Source organism: Chiloscyllium punctatum, chromosome 15 (assembly GCF_047496795.1).
Source record: "Chiloscyllium punctatum isolate Juve2018m chromosome 15, sChiPun1.3, whole genome shotgun sequence".
NCBI lineage: Eukaryota > Metazoa > Chordata > Chondrichthyes > Orectolobiformes > Hemiscylliidae > Chiloscyllium > Chiloscyllium punctatum.
Window position 1 is genome coordinate 69,786,625 of NC_092753.1, and position 20,494 is coordinate 69,807,118.

Genomic DNA, 20,494 nt, shown 5'->3' on the forward strand with positions numbered 1-20,494 from the left:
AGAAAGTGAGGACTGCAGATGCTGGAGATCAGAGCTGAAAAATGTGTTGCTGGAAAAGTGCAGCAGGTCAGGCTGCATCCAAGGAGCAGGAGAATCAACGTTTCGGGCATAAGCCCTTCTTCAGGAATGAGGAAGGTGTGCCAAGCAGGCTAAGATAAAAAATAGGGAGGAGGGACTTGAGGGAGGGGCGTGGGGAATGCGATAGGTGGAAGGAGGTTAAGGTGAGGGTGATAGGCCAGAGAGGGGGTGGGGGCGGAGAGGTTGGGAAGAAGATTGCAGGTCAAGAAGGCGGTGCTGAGTCCGAGAGTTGGGACTGAGATAAGGTGGGAGGAGGGGAAATGAGGAAGCTGGAGAAATCTGAATTCATCCCTTGTGGTTGGAGGGTTCCTAGGTGGAAGATGAGGTGCTCTTCCTCCAGGCGTCATGTTGCCATGGTCTTTCCAAATACATGTACATCCTGCCCCTCAGGATTCCCTCCAACAACTTGCTCACCACCAAAGTCAGGCTCACTGGTCTATAGCTCCTTACCACTTTCTTAAACAGTGCCACCACGTTAGCCAACGTCCAGTCTTCCAGCACTTTATCTGTGACTATCAATGATACAAATATCTCAGCAAGAGGGCCAGCAATCACTTCTCTAGCTTCCCACAGAGTTCTAGAGTACACCTGATCAGGTCCTGGGGATTTATCCACTTTTATGCATTTCAAGACATCCAGCACTTCCTCCTCTGTAACATAGACATTTTTCAAGGTGTCACCATCTATTTCCCTACATTTTGCATCTTCCACATCCTTTTCCACAATAAATACTGATGCAAAATACTCATTTAGTATCTCCCCCATTTTCTGTGGCTCCACGCAAAGGCCACCTTGCTGATTTTTGAAGGGCCCTATTCTCTCCCTAGGTACCCTTTTGTCCTTAATGTATTTGTAAAAACTCTTTGGATTCTCCTTAATTCTATTTTCCAAAGCTATCTCATGTCCCCTTTTTACCCTCCTGATTTCCCTCTTACGTATACTCCTACTGCCTTTATACTCTAAGGATTCACTCGATCAATACCGGATATATGCTTCCTTCTTTTTCTTAACCAAACCCTCAATTTCTTTAGTCATGCAGCATTCTCTGTACCTACCAGCCTTTCCTTTCATCCTAACAGGAATATACTTTCTCTGGATTCTTGTTATCTTATTTCTGAAGGCTTCCCATTTTCCAGCTGTCCTTTTACCTGCAAACATCTGCCCCCAATCAGCTTTTGAAAGTTCTTGCCTAATACAGTCAAAACTGGCCTTTCTCCAGTTTAGAACTTCAACTTTTAGATCTGGTCTATCCTTTTCCATCACTATTTAAAATCTAACAGAATTACAGTCGCTGGCCCTAAAGTGCTCCCCCACTGACACCTCAGTCACTTGCCCTGCCTTATTTCCCAAGAGTAGGTCAAGTTTTGCACCTTCTCGAGTAGGTACATCCACATACTGAATCAGAAAATTGTCTCGTACACACTTAAGAAATTCCTCTCCATCTAAACCCTTAACACTATGGCAGTCCCAGTCAATGTTTGGAAAGTTAAAATCCCCTACCATAACCACCCTATTATTCTTACAGATAGCTGAGATCTTCTTACAGATTAGTTTCTCAATTTCCCTCTGATTATTAGGAGTTCTATAATACAATCCCAATATAGTGATCATCCCTTTCTTATTTCTCAGCTCCACCCAAATAACTTCCCTGGATGTATTTCCAGGAATATTATCCCTGTAATGCTATCCCTTGTCAAAAACACCGCTCCCCCTCCTCTCTTGCCTCCCTTTCTATCCTTCCTGTAGCAATTGTATCCTGAAACATCCCTGAGCCATGTTTCTGTAATTGCTATGATATCCCAGTCCCATGTTCCTAACCATGCCCTGAGTTCATCTGCCTTCCTTGTTGGCCCCTTGCATTGAAATAAATGCAGTTTATTTTATTAGTCCTACCTTGTCCCTGCCTGCCCTAACTGTTTGACTCACTTCTGTTCTCAACTGTACCAGTCTCAGGTTGATCTCTTTCCTCACCAGATCCCACCCCCACCTTACTAGTTTAACTCCTCCTGAGCAGCTCTAGCAAATCTCACTGCCAGTATATTAGTCTCATTTCAGCCTCAACTCCACTGTCCATAACCCTTCAACCTATTGCTAACTAATAATCTGTATAAGTACTCCTTAAAATTTACTCCATGTCCCAGCCTCTCCTGCACACTGCAGTACTGAACTCCTCAAACTCATGACCTTTAGAGAGAAGTCACCTCATCTGTTTTAAATCTGCTACTCCTCATCCTAAAACCATGACCTCTCATTCTAGATTGCCCCACATGAAGAAACATCCATTTTTACGTATACTGTGTCAATCTCCTTTAGCATCTTACATATCTCAACTAGATCTCCTCATTCTTCTAAACTCCGATTATTTTCCAAGTAAAATACAAATCTAAATGGAGCAAAGGAGTAAAATCATTTGGGTGTAGAAATAAAGAGAGTGAAAAAGATTAGGATGGTCATTAAAACTAGGTAATTAAAGTGCTTTTTGTAGAGGGACAGAATTAAAAGAAAACATTACGCTAACCATCTATCAAAAAATTTTATAAAATCACAGCCGAAGGACATGAAAATCTAGTACATTATAAAAATGAAAGCAAAGCAGTAGACATAATGCAAATGGTTTAGGAGACTGTTACCAGAAATAGAGGGCTATACTTCTGAAAAGAGAAGGCTGAGGGATGATCGAATAGAGGCCTTTACAATTAAAGGTTTTGACAAAGTGAACACACATTTCCACTTGCAGGAATCTTAAAAAAAAATACATCCCGCGTCAAACGCACGACTCAAGAATCAGACAAATTAGCAGAAAAAAAATATTTATCCAGAATGTCTGAGAATGTGGAAGACACTTCCACAAGGGTGACTGAAACGAATGGCCACGATAGATGCAGATCTATATGCAGACCACCATTCGTTCTAGATGAAAACCAGATAAATTTTAAAAAGATGTGAGGGATCTTCTGACAGATTTAGATGAGAATGGGTGGGGAAAGGCTGCAGGGGAGTAGAACAGTATCGGTTAGTTGGGCCAAATAATAAGTTTCTATTTTGCGTGTTCTATCCAAATTAACATTACTGGGCAATAAATATAAAACGAAACGAGACAAAATAGAATCGTGCGTCACTGGGGGGGAAAAAAAGGATTATAAAAAGTAAGAACGTTTTGGGGCAGGAATTCTGTACACTAGTTATTTGTGGGAATGGTAGCTACAAGGCACTCCTCCCTGACAGTGATCAGGGAACTGCACAACTACAACCTCCATCCAGACTGCAGCAGCGACGGTACACCCCGCTTTTACCCAGCAGCGTGAGGGGGAACAAAGGAAACATAACAGCAAGGACATGGAAAAGCGAGGTGTCAGTGCAATCGGGCGGTTCGAATACGATGCTCGGAGTCACAAACAAGCACCTACTTTTATCAGTTTTAAGCATCATGTCAGCATCCTCTCCCCCCTCAGCCGCCATCACACAACAACTTCCCGCGTGCTTAACGCCAAGCAACCGCTCCGCTCACTGATTGGCTCCTGTCAGGGCTCGATAACACGCCACCTTTCTTTTTCGAAAAACAATCAATTCGTTTAAATTGTTTCCTCTAAACATATCCGTTTTAGTTTTCCAGCCGCGATTTGCTTTATGATATTTCTTCCCCCGCCGGAAATGTAAAGATCTTACCCACAATCCTCCTTTTCCCTCGCGCCATTTTAACTGTCGACATGAAGTGAGTGTTATCGTTAATTTAATCCGTTTCCATCCGCTGTTATTGCCGTAAAAGTCACTCTATCCGTGGTATAATTATGTTGCTACTTTATGAAAGCAACCGTGTGATTAGTTATTTGTTTCCGCAGGGTCGAACTGTGCAGTTTTAGTGGGTATAAAATATACCCGGGTCACGGGAAGCGCTATGCCAGGATTGATGGGAAGGTAAGCCCAGGGAAAGTTCTAAAGCAGTGCAATGTTGCTCTATCTCAGCCTTCAGTGTGTGGGTTCGCACTGATCGCGTAGGGTACCGTGTGTTAACTTATTGCCCATGTGCAATAAAATCGCGTATCTTGCGATTCGTTTTGTCGAAATGTGAATGGACAAGGCCAGTATCCTCTTTGCCGATCTCTTGTTAGTAATCTGTACAACTCGATCTTGCTAAACCTTGGCACTTCTTTCTTTTCAATATTAACATTCGGCCTAAATCCTTATTTTTTGAATCAATTCGGGTTGAGCCTATTTTTGTACTGATGTAATCCAATTTTATGCAGTGGTGAATCATCAGACTTTCTTAAAGTGAAGTTTTGGAGTAGTATTCAGTTTCTAGATTAATGAATGTTGTAATTATTATTTAAACAACTTCATACTTTTTTTTAATGAGGTTCTCTGATTTGGTAATGTTATGTTGGGTGTGTTTTAACACTAGTTCTGTCATGCCCTGGTGATAGTTAAAACCTTTGTGAAATTAAGGTACAAAACTTAATTTAGTCATGTTAATGTTTTATTTTTGCCAAATAGTGGACATAAAATCCTCAAATAACCTAGTCACACCTGGTTGTCTGAAATTATCTTTCTAAGAGTAGTTAAATGTTGCTGACTTAATCTGTTAAGACCTTTTTGCTGTGTTGGATGGCAATTCTGTTTGTATTGATAGTGGGAGTTATCTTAAGTGCAAAGGATCTTGTAACTTGCCAATTAACGACCAGTATAGTAGTATAAAGCTCTGCTAGAGTGAAAAATCCTGGATGAAAACAGAAATTGCTAGTGAAACTCAACAGGTCTGTCAATAAAACCAGAGTTCAGATTTCAAGTCTGGTGACTTGATCAAAACTGGCCTTAAAGTATTAACTCTCCTTTCTTCTGATAGATGTTGCCAGCAATGCCGCATTTCAAACAATTTGTTTTTTTTTTCCTGACCTCCGGTATCTGTGTATCTTTGTTTTATTTTAGTGGAAATGCTAGACTAGAAGACATGATTTGGAGATGCTGGTATTGGATTGGGGTGTACAAAGTTAAAAATCTCACAACACCAGGTTATAGTCCAACAGGTCTAATTGGAAGCACTCGCTTTCGGAGCACCACTCCTTCAGGTGGTTGTGAAAGCTAGTGCTTCCAGTTAAACCTGTTGCACTATAACCTGGTGTTGTGTGATGTTTAACTTTAGACTAGAAGACTTGCTCTTTCACTACATCAAAATGTTTCAGGCAATTCTGCAACCACAGTCACTGGTGTAATGCACGAACTTTGACACCAATTTTTCACAAACCAAACTTTCACAAATATCAATTTGGTAATGATTGGATTCTGTGTGTTAACTGAGATATAGTTATGACCCAGAATACAAGATGTTCAAAGTAATGCCATAGGATATTTTGTGTCCATGGTGGGGCCTTGGTTTGATAGACTAACAACACCATATATTTGTAGCACCTTTAAATGTATTATAGCACCTTCCAGATGCATCATAAAAAGTATAGCTATGTTACTCAATGTCACTTTGGCATATACTGAAAGCTGAGGCAAAGGTAGGTATTAAGAAGTGTCTTTGAAGGAGAAAGGTGAATAAATTGGATGGAGATGCTTTGTGAATTAATACAGGAACGTTCAGGCACTGCAATTGAATGAAAATTTGAGGTACTTGATCAGAATTCTATTATAAGACCTAGGAGTGGAAGTAAGGCTATTCGGCCCATCGAGTCCACGCCGCCGTTTAATCAAGTCTGGGCATTTCAACTCCACTTACCTGCACTCTCCCCGTAGCCCTTAATTCCTTGCGAGATCAAGAATTTTGTCAATCTCTGCCTTGAAGACATTTAACGTTCCGGACTCCACAGCGCTCAGTGGCAGTAAATTTCACAGGCCCACAACTCCGGTTGAACAAATATCTCATTTCTGTTCTAAATTGACCCCCTCTAATTCTAAGGCTGTGCCAATGGGTCCTAGTCTCCCCAACTAACTGAAACAACTTCCCAGTGTCCTAAGCCATGCATTATCTTGTAAGTTTCTACTAGATCTCCCCTCAACTTTCTGAACTCTAATGAATACAATCGCAGGGTCCTGAGCTGTTAATCATACGTGAGGCCTAGTGTTCCAAGGACCATCCGTGTGAATCTCTCATGGATACACTCCAGTGTCAGTATGTCCTTTCTGAGGTGTGGGACCCAAAATTGGACACAGTATTATAAATGAGGCCTAACTAGAGCTTTATAAAGTCTCAGAAGCACATCATTACTTTTATATTCCAACCTTATTGAGATAAGCATTACATTCGCTTTTTTAATCATAGACTCAACCTGCAAGTTAACCTTTAAAGAATCCTGCCCTAACACTCCCAGATCCCTTTGTACTTTGGCTTTATGAATTTTCTCACCATTTTAGAAAATAGTCCATGCCTGTATTTTTTTTTCCCCAAAGTGCAAGACCTTTTGGTTGAAATAGTTTGGATTTCATCAGCCATTTCCTGGACCACTCTTCTAAACTGTAGAAATCTTTCTGCAGTCTCTCCTCCTCAGTACTATCTGCCTGTCCACTTTGTATCATCGGCGAACTTTGCCAGAATGCCCCCAGTCCCTTCGTCCAGATCATTAATATATAAAGTGAACACCTGCAGCCCCAGCACTGAACCCTGTGGGACATCACTTGTCACTGACTGCCATTCCGAAAAAGAACCTTTTATCCAAACTCTCTGCCTTTTGTCAGACAGCCGATCCTCAATCCATGCCAGTAGTTCACCTCGAACATCATGGGCCCTCACCTTACTCAGCAGCCTCCTGTGAGGCAACTTATCAAAGGCCTTTTGGAAATCTAGATCGATAACATCCACTGAGTTTTCCTGGACTAAGCTACCTGTTACCTCTTCAAACAATTCTAATAGATTTGTCAGGCACAACCTCCCTTTACTAAATCCATGCTGACTTGTTTTAATCTGACCCTGCACTTCCAGGAATTTAGAAATTTCATCCTTAACAATGGATTTTAAAGTTTTACCATTATAACAAGGTTTTTTTTGTAGTATTCGAGGTAATTGTAGAGGTATGGAAGGAGTTGAATACAAAAGTGAGCACTTTACAACTAGAGTTGTTTAACCAGGCAATCAAGCGCAGAGATGATGGGCAAATGGTGTTTTGAGAGTTCGCAATGTTTTTAATGGTCAGGTTCATGGAGTATAGAATCGCATCTGAAAGGTGAAACAGTATCAGTCTTGACTTCTGTGTTCAGGTCTTTGAGGGAGGACTTCAATTCATAACTTGCTGACTCATGAGAATGTAACATGTTCTCTAATGGCTGACATTTCATCTCTGTTGTGTGCTGTTGGCGTGGACAATTGGTCACAGCATCCAGGCTCGCAAGTGAAATATTTTCAGTGATGCCAGGCATAGAAACATAAAATATTAACCAGGAACACCATTTGGCTTTTCAACCATATTTCTTCATTCAGTATGATCACAGCTGATCATCCAGCTCAGTAGTCTGTTCCCACTTTCTTCCCATACCTTTTAATTCCCTTTAGCCATAAGAACTATATCTAACATTGTTTTGAAAACATTAATGTTTTGGCCTCAACTGCGTTCTGTGCCAGAGAAGTCAGCAGGCTCTCAATTTTTGGGTGAAGAAACTTCCACAAATAAGACACAAATAGTTTACCTCACATCCTTAGAATGGCTTCCCTGGTTCTGGGCTCTCTGGTCATTGGGAACATCCTTCCTGTATTATCCTGGTAGAATTTTTATAGGTATTAGAGATATTCTCTTCTCCCCTGATTCTTTTAAAAGCCAGTGAATTTCAAAATAATGGATCCAGTCTCTTTCTCTCCTTTCGTCAATTCTGCCATCCCACAAATCAGTTTGGTAAGCCACTGTTGCCAAAAATGCATCCTCAAGTAAGGAGAGAAAAACTACACACATACTCCTGGAGTGATCTCATCAAGGCACTGTATAATTTGCGGCCAGACATCCCTACTCCTGTACTCTAATCCTCTTTGCTACCTCCTTTGCATGCTAAACCTGCATGATTACTTTCAGTGACTGGTATACACAACCACCTGGTCTCGTTGCCACTCCCCTTTTGTTATCTAAATGATTTTTTAAAAATGCCAAAGTGGAAAAGTCACATTTGCCCACATAATATTTCACCTGCCATGCAATTGCTCAATCACTCAACGTTTCCAAATCACAGTGAAACATCTCTGCATCCTCCTCCAAGTTTGCTGTCATAATCAGTTCTGTCATCTGCAAACTCGGCAATGTATTCATAATTTGGATGAAGGAACTGAATGTGATATATGGTGATTAGCTGGGGTCCAAGCGCTAATCCATGTGGTATCAATGAGTTACTGTCTGACACACTTTGATTTCTAAATGCCAAACAGTTTTCTATCGATGTTAGTACGCTACTTTTAATCTCTTGCATGGGACCTTGTTGAACACCTTCTGAAAGTCCAAGTGAACCACATCCGTTGTCTCCCCTTATCAACTCAATAGTTTGAGTTGTACAACATGGAAACAGACCCATTGGTCCAACTCGTCCATGCTGACCAGATATCCTAGATTTAATCTGTTGTCATTTGACCCATATCCCTCTTAAACCTTTTCCATTTGTGTAACCATCCAGATGCCGTTCCAATGTTGTAGTTGTACTAGCCTTCACTACTATCTCTGACAGCTCATTCCATATGTGCACCACTCTGTGGAAAAAATTGCCCCTTTAGCTGACTTTCATCTTTTCCCTCTCTCCTAAATATATGCCCTCTAGTGTTGGAATCCCTCACTCGGGGGTTGGGAAGGGGGAAATAAAGACCTTTGCTATTCATCCTATCATGCCCCACATTTTATAAACCTCTGTAAAGTAACCCATCAGCCTCAACACTCCAGGAAAATATCCCCAGCCTTTCTGACCTTTCCCTGTTGCTCAAACACTCCAATCCCAGTAACCTATTTGTGAATCTTTTTGAACCCTTTCAAGTTTTAACAACATCTTTCCTATATTAGGGAGACCAGAATTGTACAGTGTTCCCAAGTGGCCTAACTAATGTCCTGTACAGCATCAACATGACCTCCCAATGTAATGTACTGACCAATAAAGGCAAATGTACCAAATGTTGACTTCACTCCCCTGTCTACTGGTGACTCTACTTTTCAAGGAACTATGAACGTGCCCCTCAGGTCTCATTGTTCAGTAACACTCCCAAGGACCTTACCATTACGTGTATAAGTCCTGCCTTCCCAAACTGCAACACCTCATGTTTATTGAAATTAAACTCCAATCTGCCATTCCTGGGTGCATCTGGTCAAGGTCCTGTTGTACTCTGAGAATCTTTACTGTCCACTACGCCACCAGTGTTGATGTCATCAGTACACTTACTAACCATTCCTCCTATATTCACATCCAAATCATTTATAAAAGTTGATAAAAATGCAGTGGACCCAACACTGATCCTCAAGGCATATTGATGGTTACAGACCTCCAGAACAAGAAAACAACCTTCCTCCAATTCTGTGCATCTCACCTTCAAGTCAATCCAAATGGCTAGCTGTCCTTGGATTCCATGTGATCTAACCTTGCTAACCAGTCCACTAAGCAAAACCTTGACAGATACCTTGCTGAAGTCCTTATAAGTAAACATCTATTGTTTTACCTTTATCGATCTTTGTCACCTCTACAAAAAAAACTCCAGCAAGTTAGTGAGGCACATTTTTCCATGCACAAAGCCATGTTGATTATTCTTACCAGTCCTTGCCTTTCCAAATGCATGTAAATCCTGTCTCAGAATTCCCTTCAACACCTTACGCACTACTTAGATCAAGTCAGCTGGTTTTATAATTCTATGGCTTATCCTTATCACATTTCTGAAATAATGGCACCACGTTAGCCATCCTCAGCCATGGCTATTGATGATGCAAGTATCTCGGCAAAGGGCCCTGCAATCACTTTTTCCCTAGTTTCCCAGAGTTCTGGGATACACCTAATCACTTCCCAGGATTTTTATTCACCTTTTTATGTGCTTTAAGATGTCCAGCACCAATACCTGTGTAATATGGACACTTTTCAAGATATCACTCTTTATTTCTCAAAGTTCTCTAGCTTCAATATCCTCTTCCCAGTAAATACTGCTGTTAAATCTTTTATGATACACTCTAGCATTTTCCCTGCTGCTGATGTCAGGATAACCAATCTGTAATTCCCAATGTTCTCGCTAGCATTTTTTATTAAAACATTGTGATTATGCTTGCTACATCAATAGATGGGAACTATTCCAGAGTATTGGAAGATGACCACCAAGATGACGACTATAATGCATCCACTATTTCCAGGGCCACTTCCTTAAATATTGAGATGTTGATTATAGGACTCTGGGGATTTATCAACCTTTAATACCCTAACTATCCCCAACATAATTTCCCTACTAATACTGATTTCCTTTAATTCCTTCAGTTCACTGGACCCTCTGTTCCCTGTTGTTTGTTGCACATTGTTCATCGTCTCTGTGAAGACAGGATCAAAAGATGTGTTTAACTGGTTGACCGTCTTTTTGCTCCCCTTTATGACTTTCTGTTACTGATTGTAAGACACCTGTCTTGAGATTTTTCTTGTCGCATTTGTCAAGCTTCTATAACAAGTTTATGTTCCCATAAGCTTGCCTTTCATACACCATTTTCCTTCTTCTAATTGATCCTTTTGTCATCTTGTGCTTAAATCTACATTGCTGCAAATCCTTGGATCTGTTGCTTATTCTGGCCAATTAATATTCCTCTTTCTTTGATGTAATACCACCCCTAATTTCCCTTTAGGTCAGCCATGCCCCCCCCCCCCCCGCCCCACCAGCATTTTATTTTTGTCAAACAGGAATGATTATTTGTTACGATTCCTCAGTGTATTGTAAATTTTTGCTATTCCCTGTCCACCATTCCCCAATTACTATAGCCAGACATTATTATTCATTGAAATGATGGAGAGGTTTGTTGCTTGCATATCAGTATCTGGTGAGAAAGAAAGTTGAGCTGTAATTGTGATTTTCAGGCTCTTGCATAGAATGGACTGCATGGACTTGTAAAACTGACCGTGGATTTGAAGGACAAAGATTGATTAACAATTTTTTAATTTAAGGCTCTAGTATACTGTCCCAAATACTTTGTGTTACAGCACAATGTGTTTTAAGATTTACAAGTTATTTTAACTTCTCCTTTTAGAAAAGGCTAATAGCACTATTGCTGATCCTTGATGAGGGTTGTAATGTGGTACTTTTTTTTTAATATAGGTTTTCCAGTTTTTGAATTCAAAATGCGAGTCAGCATTCCTGTCCAAGAGAAACCCTCGACAGATCAACTGGACTGTCTTGTACAGGCGCAAGCACAAAAAGGGGCAATCTGTAAGTGAGAATTCTACATTTTGTATTAACAAGGAGAGAAGTTTGTGTATGTAAAATAGTGAGTTGTTGGTTTGTCAGCAGTGTTATACTTGTTGTAGGTATTATTCTGCTGGCTGGGTGGGTGGAACTGTTACTTTAAAGCAACAGGAGGGGAGGAAGACCTAGTGGTATTGTTGCTGGACTGTTAATCCAGAAACCCAGGTAATGTTTTGGGATGCTGGGTTTGAATCCCATCATGGTAGGTGGTGAAATTTGAATTCCAAATTTCCAGTTATTGGAAAAGCCCATCTGGTTCACTAATGTCCTTTTTGAAAGGAAACTGGCGTCCTTACCAGTTCTGGCCTACATGTGACTCCAGGCCCACAGCAATATGATGGATTCTTAACTGCCCTCTGGGCAATTAGGGATGGGCAATAAATGCTGGTCTAGCAAATGATCCCTTCATCATCCTTGAATGAAATTTTAAAAAGGATGTTCTCAGAAGTGCACTTGGGTCATTGAGTTTTGTTTTTTTTTGTCAGAGCTTAGAAATTAGAATATACTCATCAGCTTTTAATCTTCAACTGACAGAACATGTATTTCCAAACATTTTTGCCTTTTTCAAAAAAACCTAATTATGTTGACAATTTTTAGATTTATTCTGTAACAATATTTTCTCCAGATGCATTTGGATAATGATTGAAACTGTTTCATATTGATGGCTTTTTTGGTTGCTGCATAGTTTGTAAGGACTTGGCATGATTATTTCTATAATCCAATAGTTGATAATGCTCTACAAATGTATATATAATGAATGCATCCTTCAAGGGATAGGTTGCTGTCTCCTGTTAAGCATTTCAAATCAATTACATGTACTTGGTGTGCATTGATTGCGGAGAGAAGTTTTTTTCTGGTCTTACGTGAGACGTTATGATAAAAACATCGTAGCCTGATAATTTTCATTCCCAAATTAGCATTTTGTTGATATTTCTGAAGTGGGTTGATATGTAAAGTCCTTCCTAAATGTTAGACATTACTTCAATTTGGCTCTCAAGTTCCTCCTGTCTATATTGCCACTTAAAACATTTCCAAAAATAGAGACGCTGACAAAAATCAAATTAACAAATGTAATCCAAAGCTGTTACAATTTCCCACGTCTGCTATTGTTGATATTTTCCCAAGAATAAGAGAATCAGCAGCCTTATGTAACATACTTTTGAACTGACTTCTTGCCATGGTTTTTTTTTAAGCAGCATTCACCCATCAAATTATTTCCTCAAATAGTACTTCTTTCATGTAGTTTTTATTCTTCTGCATGTGCATTCAGAATTGTTTTAGGTGGGTGCTTGGAATAATCCTTAAACGATGGCATTTTAGGGCCTGGAATATGATTATCTAATACCTTGACTAAAATGTTGTGGTCTCAGAAATGGACGATTACAGTAACTTAATCAAAACAAAATTTGGTTGTTTAGCAATTTGAAATCATGAAATAAGAAGCACAAACTTTTTTTTTTCAAAAAAATCGTCACTTTTTTATTACCAGGAAGAAATTCAGAAAAAGCGCTCCCGTCGTGCCGTGAAGTTCCAACGAGCTATTACTGGTGCCTCTCTTGCTGAGATTATGGCTAAGAGGAATCAGAAACCTGAGGTTCGCAAGGCTCAACGTGAACAGGCAATCAGGTGGGAATTGAGTATGATTGAAAAGTAAAGTTGTTCTGTTACAAATACTGTAGATGCTGTAACTCTGGAATGTGAACGAAATGTTGGAAAAACTCAAGGCCAGGCAGCTTCTGTGACCAGAAACAAAGTTAATGTTTCCGTTCAGTGCCTTTCAGCAGAATGTTTTTTTTTGTTTTTGTATTAAAGTTTTCTGTTGTAAGTTACTGGTTACGTGCACTGTAGTACAATACTTTGAGATTTTTACAGCTTATATTTGTGTATTTTTCTTAACAAATTTATATCCAGTTGGTTTGCCATAGTATTACAACATACTGCTGTTTTTAATTATTTGTTTTGTGTGGGACCCTGAATTCTTTCCATGCTAATAGCAGGGGCAAAGTTACTAGCATTTTTGTTTAATCCACAGGGCTGCCAAAGAGGCTAAGAAGGCCAAAGCTGCAACAAAGAAAGTCAGTGCAGCTACAACTAAGGTAATGAAACAGATGCAACTCTTTAAATAAGTGCTTTGGTTCTTGGAAGTTCATTATTTTTCAAAGATATTCAATCAAGCGGCAATAAATATGGATTTTCTACATTGTGATGCCCGTAAAATATAATTATTAGATTAAGTTGACTCTGTCTTGGCCTTTTTCCAGTATGAACGATCATATCCACCAATTTTAAATTTAGAGCAATTGGTGATTAGGTGGTGGCATTCATATCTGCTAATACTGCAGTTACATTTATAAACAACTGTTATGTTTATTATGAAAGTCTAAGTAGAATCCCTACAGTGCAGAATAGGCCATTTGGCCCATTATATCTGCACCAATCCTCGAGTATCCAACCCAGACCCACAAATAAAAATTGTAAACGTTTTAAGGTGAAAATTTTTTATCCTCCCAATCATTCAAACAATGAGCATTGTGACAGTTGTCAATGTCCTTTTTTTATATATGGATTACAAATCCTGGAAATTAAACATGTTGACTTAATGCCACTGAGAGGAAAGTGACAGTAGAAGTAATAGGTGAATGGGGGTAGTGCAGTCATCGCTGTATTTCAATTTTCAAAAAGCTATCAACTCATTATTGCTGAGTAGATTATGCCTCTGTCGTGAGATGTAATAAAACGTTATTGCTATATACAAGGTTGCGTTGAAATGACACTCGCTCAATACCATCCATGACAAAGCAGCCAACATTGTGCATCACCTAGAAAATGCATTTCATTAACTTTTGAAAGTTAAACTGACAACTGAAATAAAAAGAATGGTCAGAGGTTTTGTATTGTTAATTGTTGAGATGTGATGTTAGGTGAGGATTACTTCTTCCAGGTTAACTGAATTTCACTTATGGAATCAGAAGTACAAATGCAGAGTTTTCAGTTGATTCCAAAATGATGTGTTAATACAATTAGGACAAAATATAGAAATGTGTATGTGTATAAAAGCATGCATATACTTTGGAAAACTAACTTCAGTATACATACAAAACATTTTAGAGTCTAAAGGTTTACAGCAGGGAAAGGGACCCTTCGGTCCAACTCGTCCTGCTAACCAGATATCCAGGAGGCATAACCTTATAATAAGTGGTGTAGGTTTAGAAGTGACTTGAGAATGAACTTGTTCACCCAAAGGGTTGTGGATCTCGATTTCCCTGCACAGTGAAGTAGTTGAGACTGCTTCCTTGAATGTTTTGAAGGAAAAGATCCCTTTTTTTTTTGAACAGCGAAAGAATTAGGGTTATGGTGAACTGGAGGTTAGGTTGAGCTGAGTTCATGAAAAGATTAACTATAATCTTATTGAATGACAGAGCAGGCTCAGTGGGCCAGATGGCATATTCCTTCTGTATCTTAAATTCTTATGATGCAACCAAGTAAAATCATAAAAGAGCACTTAAGCTCACTTCTAAATGAGTAAAATTGAAAAGCAGAAAAGGCTAGGTTAAGCTTGTAAATGCTACTTAAATCAAACATGGTGTACCATAAATGCTTTTGGTCTCTATTGTAAACAAAAAATGTAAAGGCACTGGTTACGGTGCAGAGAAAATTTACAACTATTACGCGCGGCTTGGAATTTATCCCATCTGGAAAGAGAACATTTTTTGTCTGAGAGAAGGAGAAGGCTAAGTATATTTGACATTATTAAAGGTTTTAATAAGTAGACAAACTTCTCACTTAGTGAGAGATCAGGGTTAAAGCGAAAATCACTAATATTTCAAATAGGAGAATCTGGAAATGCTTTTCTAATAGTGGCTAGAATGCCATAATTAGTGGTTGAAGTAAACTGCCTGGATTCATTTAAAGGACGGCGACAAGGAGAGGGGATAAAGAATTCAGTTAGATGAAGGATAGGAGAAGTGGCTTGCATGGAGGATAGATTATTTGCAGCCAAATGACCAGTGTCTGTGCTGCAAAGTTTTATAATTTTGTAAATGGTGTAGATTTTAACACTGCATAATTTTCACTGTTTTTATATTTCTAGGCTGCTCAAAAGACAGCACCCAAACAGAAGTTTGCTAAGCCAGTGAAGTCTCAGGCACCACGTGTTGGTGGAAAACGCTAATTACCTAATTGTATCTGTAAAATAAAACCTGAATACAGTTCACTGATTTCTATGTCTCATCAATTCATACAAAATTAAGCTTTAGAGGTAAATAGTAGGAACTGTATGAATATCTTTACATGAGGTTTTATTGCATTGGACTTGCAGCAGGCTTGAATGTATTACAAAGGGTACTTCCACTGGAAATCATTCATAGAAATCGGAGTCCAGCAGTCTTTGTTTTGATTCTCACCAATGTAATTCTGATCAAGACTGGGGATTAAAAAAGAAATCTTGCTGTTCTGCATGTCTCCAGCTCAACATCAACATTCTTCAAACTTCCAGACATTGTTTGTTTTGGCAGGTTGAGGAACTTCGTGAGCGTGATCACAAGACAAGATGGTGCTCATGTAGGATTTTTATGATAAATTACTCTAAAGGTTGTGAATCTTTGTGGAATCCTTTATTTCAGAGCATTGTGAAAGTTCCCATCGATGAATACTTTTAAGGATGAGTTAAGCAGATTTTTAGTTTGTCAGGGAAATGAAAATGATGAGCCCTTTTTTAGGTAATTAGCCTGCAGCTAGTAAATCCCATTTCTGATTGGTTTCATATGGCTTATCCTTGGTAAGGGTAAACATGCCAAACCTGAAGACTTGAATCTTCCATTAGGACTGGTAAAGCTACCAGTGTGTTGATGATTGTCTAAGTCCCACTCCTAACTGTGTTTCCTTCAAAGTCTTTAAATGGTGCATCCCAAATCCATGCTAGTCTGTCCTGTTTTCTACTGCCTTGAAACTTCTTCAGACCCTGCCACGTCATTGGAATAGCCTTTCATCAGTTATAAATTACTGGCTGAATGTAGCCTTAGTGCATCATCCATTCCAATCCTTTTGTAATCCTGGAGTGTTGGACATCTGAAACAAAAACGGAAATTGCTGGAGAAAGTTTGCAGGTCTCGAGTGAAAACACTGTTAATGTTTCAAGTCCAGTGACTTCAATAACTGTTCATGTGGATTTATCGAACTTCATAAAATATCAAATCTGTCAAACACAACTCCATAGAAGTTGGATTTCAGCTATTTGAGCTATTGAACCTGCTTAACCATTCAAAAAGTTAATGAATGGTTGTCGTCTATCTGTTTTCATTTAGCAGTCTAATGACTGCTTTGTCTATCCTAATATGATTTAGGAATTATGTCATAGATCATGATTTTCTACATGACCTGTTAGCACATCCTTAAGTATAAGGAAAATGCTGAAATCTATTATTACGTCAGCCTAACTGCTTTTTCACTCCTTCCTTTCTTGAATAACATGTTACATTGGCATGTTTAGAGCACACTGCAATAATTTATTAGAAGATCTCAACCAGTGCATCTACCTACCATCATTCCACCTATCTTAGAATCCTAGTGCGTAACTCACTAACCCCAGAAGAATATTGGTTATGGTCTCTTTAATCCCTTCAGTGTATTTTTTTAGTAACATACATTGTTGTTCTCTCTAGATACTTCCTTCCTCACATTTTTTGTCTTACCACTGAGGGCAGTGTAAACATTTATTTAAAATCTTTGGGAATAAGCAATGTTTTGCCTGTAAAGTACTTGTGCTACTTGTTTCCTTTTATACATATTTGTAAAAGCTTTTACTATGTTTTTGTTTTACTTGTTCATTACTACTCTTTTTCAGATAGCAAATGGAGAAAATACTCTAAGCCTCAGGTTTACGAGTCTTCTCAAAATAGTATAAGCTACCTTTTTAATCAATTAGTATCAGTAACCTTTTCAATTAGTCACAAGTGAATTATATGACTTTAAACTGTTTTTGATTGGTCATTGGGATGTATATTTATTAAGATTGTCATACCTTTCAGTTTAATTTCCCAACTTGCCTGGTCAACTTTCCTCATGTAATTGTTTCTTTTTGATTTTAATGCTCCAGTTTCATGCATATGTATATCATTCTTGAATTAAATGATTACTCTTTCCCAGAGGATTCCTTACTCTGAGATTCCTTAGATGCTGTCTGACCTGCTGCGCTTTTCCAGCAACACATTTTCAGCTCTTATTCTAGAGATTACCAATTAAATCCGTTCCATTTCACAAAATAAGATCTAAAATCCTCCCTAGTTGATTGCATGACGTATTCTTCTAGGAAATTAACTTTTATTTTTAAATTAAAAACTCATTCCCGGGATGTGAATTGCACTGGCTGCCTCACCATTTATTACCTCTTCCTAGTTACAATTTCTCAATCTGCCTGAGTCAACTTTCTTAAAATGTATGTAATTTGTTTCTTCTTTCCAATTTTAATTCTCCAGTTTCAAGCATTTGTATACCACTCTTGATTTAAATGGTTACTCCTTTCCCTGAGGATTCCTTGTGGTAAGAATAATTAATCCTATTCCATTTCACAAAACAATATTTAATATCCCTTCCTGGTTGATTCCACAATATATTCTTCTAGGAAACTCTTGGGATGTGGGCTTCACTGGCTGGCTTAGTGATTTATTCCGTCTCCCTCATTGCCTTGAGAAGATATTGGTAAACTGCATTTGTGAATTACTGGGTTCAGAAGGAGCTGTCTAGGGAGCGTTTGGTGAATTTCTGCTTTGTGTCTTACAGTTGGTACATACTGCTGCATCTGAGTGTCAGTAAATGTTTTGTGGATGTGGTACCAAACAAGCAGGTTTCTTTATCCTGAATGGTATCAAACTTCTTGAATATTTTTGGAGTTGCATTCATCCTGGCAAGTGCGTATTCTAATCACACTGCTGACTTGTAGATGAGAGACAGACACTTTCAAAAGTCAGGAGGTGAGTTAATTGCTGCAGGATTCCTAACCTCTGACTACTTGTAGCTACAGTATTTATATGACTAATCTAATCTAATCTAGTTCAGTTTCTGATTAATGGTAGCCTCTAGGATGTTATTGGTGGGAGATTCAGCAATTGAATGTCCAAAAGGTAATAGTTAAGACTTCCTCTATTTGGAAATGGTCATTGCCTGACACTAATGTGGCATGAATGTTGAAAATAGAGGCTGAACAGGCTGGAGCTGTTTTCCTTGGAGCTTCGAGGCTGAGGGGTGACCTTAGAGGTTTTACAAAATTGAGCATGGATAGGGTATATAGGCAAAGTCTTTTCCCTGGGGTCAAGGAGTCCAGAACTAGAGGGTGAGAGGGGAAAGATATAAAAGAGACCTAAGGGACAACGTTTTCACGCAGAGGGTGGAATGAGCTGCCAGAGGATGTGGTGGAGGCTGGTACAATTGCAACATTTAAAAGGCATCTGGATGGGTACATGAATAGGAGGGGTTTGGAGGGATATAGACCTGATACTGGCAGGTGTGATTGAGTTGGGAAATCTGGTCGGCATGGACCAAAGGGTCTATTTCCATGCTGTACATCTCTGACCAGGTTATAGTCCAACAGGTTTAATTGGAAGCACTAGCTTTTGGAGCGCTGCTCCTTCAGGTGGTTGTGGAGTACACAATTTATAACAATTTTTGCTATAAATTTAAAGCTAGTGCTTCCAATTAAACCTGTTGGAATATAACCTGTTTGTGTGATTTTTAACTTTGTACACCCCAGCTCGATACTGCCACTGCTAAATCATGGCATGGATGTTGTTTGTCATTTGTCAGACCAAGCCTCTGTGTTGTCCAGGTCTTGTTGCATTTAGACATGGAGTGTTTCAGTGACTGAGGAATCAATGACTTCACAAAGCAAAGAGAACATAACCCCATCTACGTCAACAGAGCTGAAGTTGAAGGTGCAGAGCATCAAGTCACTACGTGTGATGATATATGACAACATATCCTAGATATCTCACATAGATATGACCGTCAAGGTGGCATGACAACACTGCCTCCTCTTCAGGCAGCTCAGGAAATTTGGCTAATCTATAAGGACACTCAACAACCTCTTTATAGATGCACCACTCAAAGCATACTGTCTGGGTGCATAATTGCCTGGTATGACAATTGCTCTGCCCAGAACCATAAACTATAGAAGGTTGTGTACAGAGCTAAGCTCTGCAAGCTATCATGGAAGCCAACTTTACATAGCTTATTGCTGTAGAAAGACTACCAACATTATCATAGACTCATTGCACCCTGTTAATGCTCTCCTACAACTCTCCTGTCAGGCAGTAGAAACAGAAGCTTGAACACGTGCACCATAAGGTCAGGAACAGCTTCTTCCAGGCTGTACTAGACTGATGAATGGAGGTAAAAACAATGACTGCAGATGCTGGAAACCAGATTCTGGATTAGTGGTGCTGGAAGAGCACAGCAGTTCAGGCAGCATCCAAGTAGCTTCGAAATCGACGTTTCGGGCAAAAGCCCTTCATCAGGAATAAAGGCAGTGAGCCTGAATCGTGGAGAGATAAGCTAGAGGAGGGTGGGGGTGGGGAGAAAGTAGCATAGAGTACAATGGGTGGGTGGGTGGGGGAGGAGATGAAGGTGAAAGGTCAAGGAGGAGAGGGTGCAGTGGATAGGTGGAAAAGGAGATAGGCAGGTAGGACAAGTCATGGGGACAGTTACTGAGCTGGAAGTTTAGAACGAGGGTGAGGTGGGGGAAGGGGAAATGAGGAAACTGTTGAAGTCCACATTGATGCCCTTGAGTTGAAGTGTTCCGAGGCGGAAGATGAGGCGTTTTCCTCCAGGCATCTGGTGGTGAGGGAGTGGCAGTGAAGGAGGCCCAGGACCTCCATGTCCTCGGCAGAGTGGGAGGGGGAGTTGAAATGTTGGGCCACAGGGCGGTGTGGTTGATTGGTGCGGGTGTCCCAGAGATGTTTCCTAAAGCGCTCTGCTAGGAGGCGCCCAGTCTCCCCAATGTAGAGGAGACCACATCGGGAGCAACGGATACAATAAATGATAGTGGATGTG

General features: G+C 39.7%; 2 protein-coding genes across 2 annotated transcripts in view; one reads left to right on the plus strand and one right to left on the minus strand.

The window, feature by feature from the left end:
• cep97 (centrosomal protein 97) overlaps positions 1–3,599 on the minus strand; it is a 53,953-nt gene extending 50,354 nt beyond the window's left edge. The window contains exon 1 of the mRNA XM_072585397.1: positions 3,486–3,599. Within this exon, the coding sequence (XP_072441498.1) occupies positions 3,486–3,537 (52 nt within the window). The 5' untranslated portion in view covers positions 3,538–3,599. The remainder of the gene's footprint in view (positions 1–3,485) is intronic.
• Positions 3,600–3,635: 36 nt separating this feature from the next.
• On the plus strand, positions 3,636–15,665 carry rpl24 (ribosomal protein L24). Its single transcript, XM_072585398.1, has 6 exons — positions 3,636–3,790; positions 3,918–3,993; positions 11,306–11,416; positions 12,942–13,078; positions 13,485–13,548; positions 15,543–15,665. The coding sequence occupies exons 1-6, from the start codon at positions 3,786–3,788 to the stop codon at positions 15,621–15,623; spliced, it is 474 nt and encodes a 157-aa protein (XP_072441499.1). The 5' UTR covers positions 3,636–3,785; the 3' UTR covers positions 15,624–15,665.
• Positions 15,666–20,494: the final 4,829 nt, after the last annotated feature.